General features: G+C 38.1%; 1 protein-coding gene across 4 annotated transcripts in view; it reads right to left on the bottom strand.

Annotated features, from left to right (window-relative positions):
• Window positions 1-150: 150 nt before the first annotated feature.
• Window positions 151-9,424, bottom strand: part of TEC (tec protein tyrosine kinase) — a 47,950-nt gene continuing 38,676 nt past the window's right edge. For all 4 annotated transcript variants that reach the window (XM_071556531.1, XM_071556532.1, XM_071556529.1 and 1 more), the window contains 8 exons: window positions 9,045-9,178; window positions 7,778-7,852; window positions 6,859-7,030; window positions 6,481-6,697; window positions 5,892-5,956; window positions 4,709-4,827; window positions 4,211-4,368; window positions 151-1,264 (listed from right to left, as the gene is read on the bottom strand). In XM_071556531.1, coding sequence (XP_071412632.1) covers window positions 1,187-1,264; window positions 4,211-4,368; window positions 4,709-4,827; window positions 5,892-5,956; window positions 6,481-6,697; window positions 6,859-7,030; window positions 7,778-7,852; window positions 9,045-9,178 — 1,018 coding nt within the window. In that variant the 3' untranslated portion in view covers window positions 151-1,186. The remainder of the gene's footprint in view (window positions 1,265-4,210; window positions 4,369-4,708; window positions 4,828-5,891; window positions 5,957-6,480; window positions 6,698-6,858; window positions 7,031-7,777; window positions 7,853-9,044; window positions 9,179-9,424) is intronic.

Genomic DNA, 9,424 nt, shown 5'->3' with positions numbered 1-9,424 from the left:
ATTCTATCACATATATGTTTAGTATTGAGTATAGAGTATGTATACACACAGAAATATATATATATACTTGGACTACCATAATGCCAGAATCATGTGAACAGTAAGTTTGAGTTATGATGCACTGACAGTAAATTATTTGCTACAAATTAGTTGGTTCCAAACAATAGTTAACATTTATTTACATACACATGTAGTATACCATTTTCTGTTATGAACAGAAAGATTAGATCACTCTATGTACAGATGACAGACGGAAGGAGGAGTTCCTCTTTAACACACTTAAAAATTTACTTTAATTTACAACCCTTTGTATAGAGTTGTCTTTTTAAATGAAGGTAGGTCAAATTTGTGCTTGAATATTTCCAAGACAAACGCTCCCACTTGGTATAAATAAATGCATTGAATTCATATATTTACATTACATACAGCATATAAATTATTTTATAATTAATCCGAAACATGGTACTATGGTACACTGACAGCCAGTTGTGTTGAATCTTGGACTTAGTTTCCTTTAGTTACATCAAGACTAACCATAGGGGGACTCTTGTTGACCAAACAGCTTAGGATGATTTTGGAATATCAGGGCTAAGTTCTGAAGCAAAGCTTTTAGAGTGTTACACTAAACTGAAGACTGTGCTGTCAACAACCTCCTATGTGCAAATGAGAGAGGCACATTTTGTCTTCTCGATGTGACATAAAACACCCAATGACTGAGAAAAATAATGTTTCTGGAGAATCCCTGGAAACATTTCAATGTCAGTAAATAGTAACTTATAGATACCTTCCATTTTTAATCATGCAAATCACTACTAATACTACTGCCCATGTAAAGAGAAACTCAGAAACATGGATTGTATGTACATGAAACTAACCCACTAAATGCAAATGAGACTCCTGGCCTTTGGTCACATTGTCCCCCTCCATAAAGAGCTCAACCTGCCAGCTAATCAAAGCTGGCTTTTCAGAGAAACATAGAGACTGCTAATATTGCTGAAGATACCGTGCTCCTTTCCCAGTATTATGTAAAACTCTCCTCGTGCTGAAGTGGATCAGATGTTACAGCTTCCCCACATTGTTTAGTGACACCCAGCACCTTACAGGATCAAGCTCTTAAAAAGAAACTATGAAGTCACATCTCTGGAAAGTGGCTTCTTTCCTGTGCTTGTGCTGCTGTTGTCTTTTTTCAGAAAGCATCTTCACCCTCTGCAATCTCAATGATTGCATGAAGCAACTCTTCAAAAGTCGGGCGGCCCTCTGGTTTCTAAAAATAAAAAGCATGCACAGCTGTGATCTGAAATCACTAAAGTTGTGTTGATTTTGCTAAAATATTGGTCATGATACCATCTTGTGGCAGTGAATTTACCATTTTATTTGATATAAAAAGCAAAGATATTTCCTTATCTGGATTTCAGGTGAGTCACTTAATCTCAGTATGCATCACCTTTTCTTTACGCTTTGAAAAAGCATGAATAGGTGGTGCTGAGTACTCCTCATACAATTTATTATTTTTTATGGTTCTACACCTTTTTATTTTTCTTCCCCAACCCCACCCTTCCCCAATGCATCGCTCCAAGCTTTCTTTATGCAAGTTTTTCATACTTCTAAGCATTTTGAGTGTCATTCTCTGATGCCTCATTTACATTAATTTTAATTTTTGGCCTCCAAAATGAGACTGTGTCACAGACTTACACAAAGGCATCTTTCATTTGCTCTATTTTCCATACAGTTCCTTATGCGCTATAACATCCTGTTTGTCTGGTTTATTTAAATGTTGAGTTACCAGCCCTGGGGGTATTTAAAAGGTGTGCAAATGTAGCATTTTGGGGCATGGTTTGATGGTGAACTTGGCAGTGCAGGGTTAACAGTTGGACTTGGTGATCTTAAATGTCTTTTTCAAGTTAAATGGTTCCATGATTCTATGACTGTGGGAATACACTGATGTAGTCTCTGTGCTGACCTTGCTGACACAGTTAATATAGCATCTCCCAAAAGCCTGGATAACTTGCACTTTTCCTCCATTTAGTTATCTTTAGATTTGTATCACCTGATGAATTTTGAGGCCTCAGTATTCACTTCAATCTAGAAACCATTAATAAATTTATTAAACAAGGGCTAAGATTAATAATATTTCATGACAAAGATAGACAGAATCTTGCCATTACTTGTACTCTGTTGGTGATTTGCAAAGATCCTTTCTCTCCCACATAATGACAGCTTAGATTTTAATGTTAATAACCATTTCTGAAATCAACAAATTTTTAAGCAACTTGCTTATGTTCATATAAGTCCTACAAATACATTCAAAGAGCATTAACAATAATAATAATGATAAAAGCATTAGTAATAAATTATTTTTTTCCTGGTAATTTATTATTCCATTTTAAGGACCATTTCAAGGAGGTTACCAAGTACAAACAAAATGTAATGCTCTGGAGTTTCCTGGCTGCTTTGAATAGCTTTTTTGAGCCACAGACAAGTCTGTCATTCCACAACTCTCCAGAGCACTGTTATCTTTAATGTATTTTTTGGCTGCATAAATCAACTGGTTTTTAAGTTTTAGATCTCCACCAGTTGGTTTGGTAACTGCTCTCTATTCCAACACCTCCTTCTCTAAGGCAAGTGTTAGAGAGTATGTCATCTTGATTACTGGAAAAGAGCAGTTTTTCCATAGCACACCCTGTGGCAAGGACTCACTGGAAATAGATAACAGAATGGGTAAGGTTAGAAGGGACCACAGTGGGTCATGTGATTCAACCTCCCTGCCCAAGCAGGGCCATCTTAGAGCACATTGCACAGAATCGTGTCCAGACGGTTATTGCATATCTCCAGTGAGGGAGACTCCACAGCCCCTCTGAGCAATCTCTTCCAGTGCTCAGTCACCTGCACAGTAAAGTTGCTCTTCCTCGTATTCAGGTGGAGCTTCCTGTGCTTGTTTCTGCCCATTGCCTCTTGTCCTATTGCTTGGCACCACTGAGAAGAGCCTGGCTTCTTCTTCTTGGCACCTTTCCATCAGATACCTTCATTGATGAGGTCCCCTCTGCTGTCTCTTCTCAAGACTGAAAAGGCCCAGCTCCCTCAGCCTTTCCCTTTAAGAGAAAGGCACCAGCCTCTAAATCATCTTTGTCACCCTCTACTGGACCTGCTCCAGGAGCTCCTTGTCTCTCATATCCTGAAGAGCATAAAGCTGGATGCAGTACACCAGATGTGGTCTCACTAGGGCTGTGTAGAGGTGCAAGATCATCTCCTTCAATCTGCTGCCAATGCTTTTCCTAGTGCACCCCAGGATCCCATTGGCTTTCTTGGCTGCAAGGGCCACTGCTGGCTCATGGACAGTTTGTTGTCCCACAAGATCCCCAGTCCTCCTCTGCAGAGCTGCATTCCAGGAGGTCAGTCCCCAGCCTGTACTGGTGCCTGGGATTATCCTTCCCCAGATGCAGGACCCTGCATTTGCCTTTGTTGAATAATGTGGCTCTTTACACTCCTGGTTTCCTCAGTTACTGTCTCAAAAGTAGAGGCAGCCCATTAAATGCACCTATCCTCTTAGAGACTTTGTTTTAATACTACAAAAACTGTTTCGTACTAATTTAGCTTCTAAAGTATTAAATTCAAGTTTGCTCCCCCTTTCACTTCTGTGAAAATTGTACAGTCAATATCTTTCTGGGTTAGGACAATTAATAGTATATTAAGAGCATATTTTATCTTTCCTTATAAACCTTGGAATTTATATTTACAGTCAACTGCAAGTTAACCTTTATTTCCTACAGAATCTATAATCAGGTAATGAAGTATTTTATTAAAAATATTTTCAGTCATTATAACATGGTTCTGTAATGACTAATAAAACAGAGGTAATACAAAATCAGATACACCAACTCTGGGCCTTTTTGATTTAATTTCTTTTAGTAGCAGTATTTGTATGCAGATATAATTGCAATTGGAAGAGATTTAGCAATTATTTAATCTTGTTACTGAATGCCTTTGTATACTTAATTTGACAGCTCATTTATTTCATAGGAATTTCTCCAGTGTTTTTTCTTATCACAGTTCTAGTTCATCTGCTAACCAAGAGGAGATCTTTGTCTTATGAATAAACACGTGAATAGCTACAAGAGCTGGATACACTCAGAATGCTGCTCTAGAGATTAACTGCTATTGCAAGATTGACTTTCATTTCAATTCAAAGATGAAAATATTAAAAAGTATATACCTCCTGCCAGCACATCATCATCATTTCATACACTGGCTTACAGGCTAGTTTGGGCCGGTACAAACGATGTCCTTGGCTAACCATTGTTACCACTTCATAGTTGGAGCTTTTTTCAAAGGGCATTTTTCCTTCTGTAAATACTTCCCACATTAAAACACCTGGAAAATGATTAAAGAAATTAAGAAAATACCATCTTAAACATATGTGTTTATGTTGAATCCTGCACTTAAAATCTCTGATGGATGAATGGTTTAAGATCCATATTCTAAAAACTGTAAACATGTGTCATCTCTGAAAATGTCCTATTCTAGTAGCATGGTTTTTAATAAATAACAGTTCAAAAGGTGTCTATGGAACTTTATCCAATCATAAAACCATGGCAAATGGTTTCTCTCAGCTTCTTCACAGATGTCTGAATCCTTTCCAATAACCAGAGCTTAACTGCTATGGATAAAGTGTAAAAATAGTGCTTTCTTTTCATGATGAAATGTTTCTTACCGAATGACCAGACGTCTGACTTGCTGCTGAATCGGCTATAATTAAAAACTTCAGGGGGGCACCATTTCACAGGAAATTTAGCTCCTGAAGAGCTTGTGTATTGGTCATCAAGAACATACCTAAAAAAAGAAAAAAAAAAAAAAAAGACAGACATGATAACCTTTAGTTAACCTCTATATCTGCAAAAAACCCTGAGATGACCTCAGCTGGATAGAGCATGGTGCTAATAACACCAAGGTCATGGGTTCAGTCATCCTACAGGCCATTCTCTTAAGAGCTGGAGTACATGATCCTTGTCTGAGTCCCTTCCAACTCAGTATTCTGTGATTCTGAAATTATCATTTAGATTTGAATTGGAATATTAGAAGCTCATATTGCCACCTAATGGCCATGACTGTTAGCATCACACGATAAAAGTAGCTTCCCTGGAGAAGAACTAAAGCTTCAGTCAAGACTCAGTTCATTTTTCATGTTACCTCAGAATCCTTTCTTGTCATTTGTTAGCTAAACAACACAGGTCTAAGCCACCTGCAAGTTAAGTGTCTGTATTATGAGAGAAAATGAGGCAAAAGCAGAAATTTCTTGTTCTGTTTTTCACCAGCCAGTGTGAGTTCAGATGTCTGGGAACATGCAAGCTCAGCAGCACAGATAGGTGGCAAAAGCCAAGAGCATGGTCATATCATGGTGCTTTAACACCTTCCTTGGAAGAGCTGCACCCCACCACTGCCCCAACCACATATCGCCCATGCAGGTGCTAACAAGGGCAGGAAATCAGTCCCTGCTCCAGATCTCAACACCTCCCAGCCCTTCAGCTAGCATGATGCAACTCTGAACCATCTACTTCAAGAGGATCGAAAACTCACTGAACAGCCCCTTTCTAACATTTATTTACCAAAATGTAGATTAACCATTATCTCTGCAGCATGAGCTCTGCTGTCTGAGACAAGCTCTAATATGCCTTTTTAAAAATGGATAAGGAAATCAACACATGACCACAGAACAAACAAGCTTTAAAGGCAAAGGGAAAAAATAAAAAAAACCCACCAAACATTTTTCCCTAGAGAGGGCAAAAAAGATCATTTTGAAAGTAATTTTGCTCAGCTTGTGTTGCCTTTGGGCTAAGTATAAGGGTTAGGTGAATTTTTCCAAATGCCAATAAATACGCTGGCACACTCAGACTTACCTTGTCATTCCAAAATCCGACACTTTGACCACTCCTGAGTCACTCACCAAGCAGTTCCTGGCAGCCTGGAAAGAGAATGCTTAGAGTTGAATGAAAAACTTGCCATCTTTTGCAGACAAATTACAACAGTCTAATCAGGTCTTTGTCCTCATTGCAAGTTCACCCATTTACCAATTTCAGTGGTGTATTTTCATTATAAAAAGTACATGTTCATCTTCTCTTGATAGTACTACTTTGACAACTAGACCATTTTGTAAAAAATCACCAGGAAAAAATGTAAACCTCAAGTGGTGAAAATGGCACCAGTACGGAACAGACATGGGCTATTACATTAGCACAAATAGCTACTAACTCTTCATAAAAATTTCAGATATTTTATTCCATTTTCTTGGGAGAGAAAAATGTCTCATCATTTTCTGTACAGAGCAGTTTTAGAGACTTGATTAGACCCTAAAGAGCCATTTTCAGCCACTTGAGATTTTCTGAAAAAACAAAAGCAGTTGTTTACAAACAGGCTGTTTCAGAAAGGAACAGGTAAGTTTAAAAATAAAAATTTCAAAGAGGAGTGTATTGCCTAATGGGATGTTACCAGGTCTCTGTGGATAAAGCTGTTTCTCTCCAGGTACTCCATTCCTTCACATACATCTTGGCACATAGTAAGAAGGATGTCTTTACTCAAAACTCCCCGTTTTTGTCTCAGGTAATTGAGAAGGCAGCCATGCTCCATGAACTCAGTCACGATGTAAATGGGTCTCTGTTGTGTGCACACACCATACAGCTGAACTAATTTAGGATGTGTTAACTTCCTGAAAAGGTTGAGATCATGTCATTATTACTTCCTCCACAAAGTGCTAGCTTTCCACCCCACAAAACTGCAAAAATACCACCTAACCCCAAGTGTTTTATTTATAATCGGTATCTGGCATCAGAGGCCTAGAACTGTAAAAGTGCCAAGCACACAACTCACATCATTACTTTAGCTTCTTCAATGAAATCCTCTTCATACATTGCCCCTTCCCGTATTGCCTTAATGGCCACTTTATACTGTGCCCTCCACTTCCCAAGGCGCACAACTCCGAACAGACCGCTCCCCAGTTCTCTCATGAACGTCAGTTCTGAGGGATTAATTTCCCATTTTTCTATAAAATAAAACAAATTAAGGAACAGTTAAGGAACCAACTGAACTGGTAGGTGATAAGAAACAGAAAATGGAAACTGCATTAGTAGCAAATTAAGGAATTTAGGGAGAAGACATGCTAGAATTAAGTTGAAAACTGAACATTTCTATGCTTCATAAAACAAACCAACCTTTAGGTAGAGGTGACCTTTAAGCAACTCCTGACTAACATGGACCTTTACTGAGGCCAGTTATTACATACTGATATTATCAGTTGATTTCAACAAGCTGCCACCATAGAAACTTGTGTCAATGCATAGAAGCTGCTCATATCACCTGATGTAGCATACTTAAAAAAAGCTTATTGCAAATATATATTTAAAAAAACTAACCCCTTCACAAAGATCAAAAGGCCCAGATTGAGTCAAAAGTCTGAAGGCTAATGAAGGAACCAAAGGCACAGCTCTTTAATCAGGCAGACCTCAAGGTATCCACAAAAGCCTGGAGGAAAATACCAAATTGCCCTCCAGCACCAGTGACATGTTCAGCCTCTCCTCACTGCCTTTGGCATCCATACCAACCACCATATGTGGTGTCTTTGCATGCTGATACTCCACTCAAGGGTCTTTAAGGTACACCTGGACCAGTGTCAGCCAGTGTAGCCAATCATAGTACAGAATTAGATATTTTCAAAACATTTAGAAAATATTTCAGCATCTTAACATAAAATCATAGAAATATATGTGTAGAGAACATAACATGCAATCACCATAGCTGAATCCTGCCGTTGTTGGGGCTGTCGTCTTCTTTGGGGTCACTGGGTAACGCAGCCTGGTAACAAGACCTGAGGATCAATAACAATTCAAGAGACATGGTTTACTTCTGAAATAGCTCCAGAGAGCAACTCAACTACTTGTTCACTGCAGACTCCAACACTGATTAACAGCCAGCTTATTATTATATACAGCTTTGATCATATTTTCTACTATTGCATTGTCTTGATTGAAAACGGCTGGGAAAGTTACACAAGAGCACTCACTACGTCTAACTTGCTGCTTCTTCTTTACTGGTAAGAGATGGATTTGTGCTTTACAGTTATGATGGCATGAAAAAAGGCTGAGGACACCTTTCGTAAATCAAATCAGAAAGATTATCTAAAATTCATAATGTTACTTGATCATTTCTGTTTTGCACATATAAATCCCACCAGTTTCACGTAGGGATTTTATTTGCTGCATGTTGAATTAGCTGAATATTCTCCTAAATATACTGTTAGAATTTGACATGACAAAAGGAATGAAGTAATTAAAAATATGTAGAAACACCATTTATAATAAATGAAAAGTAGGGTTGTGTCTTTGTGACATATTTTCTGGGAAGACATTTTCCAGAATATCATCAGGAAATGTGCTGGGTCATCTGAGTGTGATGTAAAGATCTGGAAACTGTAGTTCTACAGATTGGACTTTAAAAAAAAACCCAAAACTATATTAGTATATGTGCCTTTAACCCAATTGCTAAGCTCTCCCCGTTCCATCATACAGTGGGCACACACCAGCTATAGATCTGAAGTGGAATAGGGTTTTCCTGAACAACACATTGCTGTTCTCCCCATCTGTTTGCTATATGGGAAGGTTAGATCATTTTAAGTGGTGGTGGCCAGCAGGTAAAAACCTAGTGTCTGGAAACTATACTGGGGAAAGACCATCCCTCTCCATCTGCTGTGGTTACAGGTAGCTGATAGAGGCACTTATATGGAGCTAAGTGAATAATTATTTCCTGACTTGATAAAGGTATTGTTCTGTTACTATGGGGGCAGTAACATATCTATACATTTTACGTGTGTGTGTGTGTGTGTTTTCATAAAACATTTCAAGTGATTGTCTATATTGAAATAATGTGAAAATGCAGTGTCTCATGACTTTGCTGAAAAAGAAAGATTTATAAAACACTAAAAATTTTCATTAAAACTCTAAAATGCTTCACTCTCCTTTTCAAATCAACCATAAGTAATAGAAAAAATCCAAACCATTTACCTGCTGCATTATGCTTATGATAATCAATTATTTCTGGAATGGAGTTAAAGAGATGTTTTTCTGCAAGGTAGTACTGTTTTGGTGATGTCACTGTTTCTTTTATATGGTAGTGTCTTATTCCTGATGAACCTTCCCTGGAAAAATAATAACAATAATAATTAGTAATAATACATTGTCATTTGTTGTGAATTTTTCAGCAGGAGTGCATTGACTAGGAAAAGGAAACTGAGAAGGTCAGCACAGGTGCCCAACGTCATACACTTTGGGAACAGTTTGAATATCAAACATCCCACACAGTGGTGACTCATCTTCACCTCAGTGCTCAACCAAGTTGAAGATTAACCCAGAACAGGTTAATTTTCAGCCCCATGAGCTCTCCA

The sequence above is a fragment of the Pithys albifrons genome, chromosome 5 (genome assembly GCF_047495875.1).
Source record: "Pithys albifrons albifrons isolate INPA30051 chromosome 5, PitAlb_v1, whole genome shotgun sequence".
Taxonomy (NCBI): domain Eukaryota; kingdom Metazoa; phylum Chordata; class Aves; order Passeriformes; family Thamnophilidae; genus Pithys; species Pithys albifrons.
This window is presented reverse-complemented; position numbering and strand designations above follow the sequence as displayed.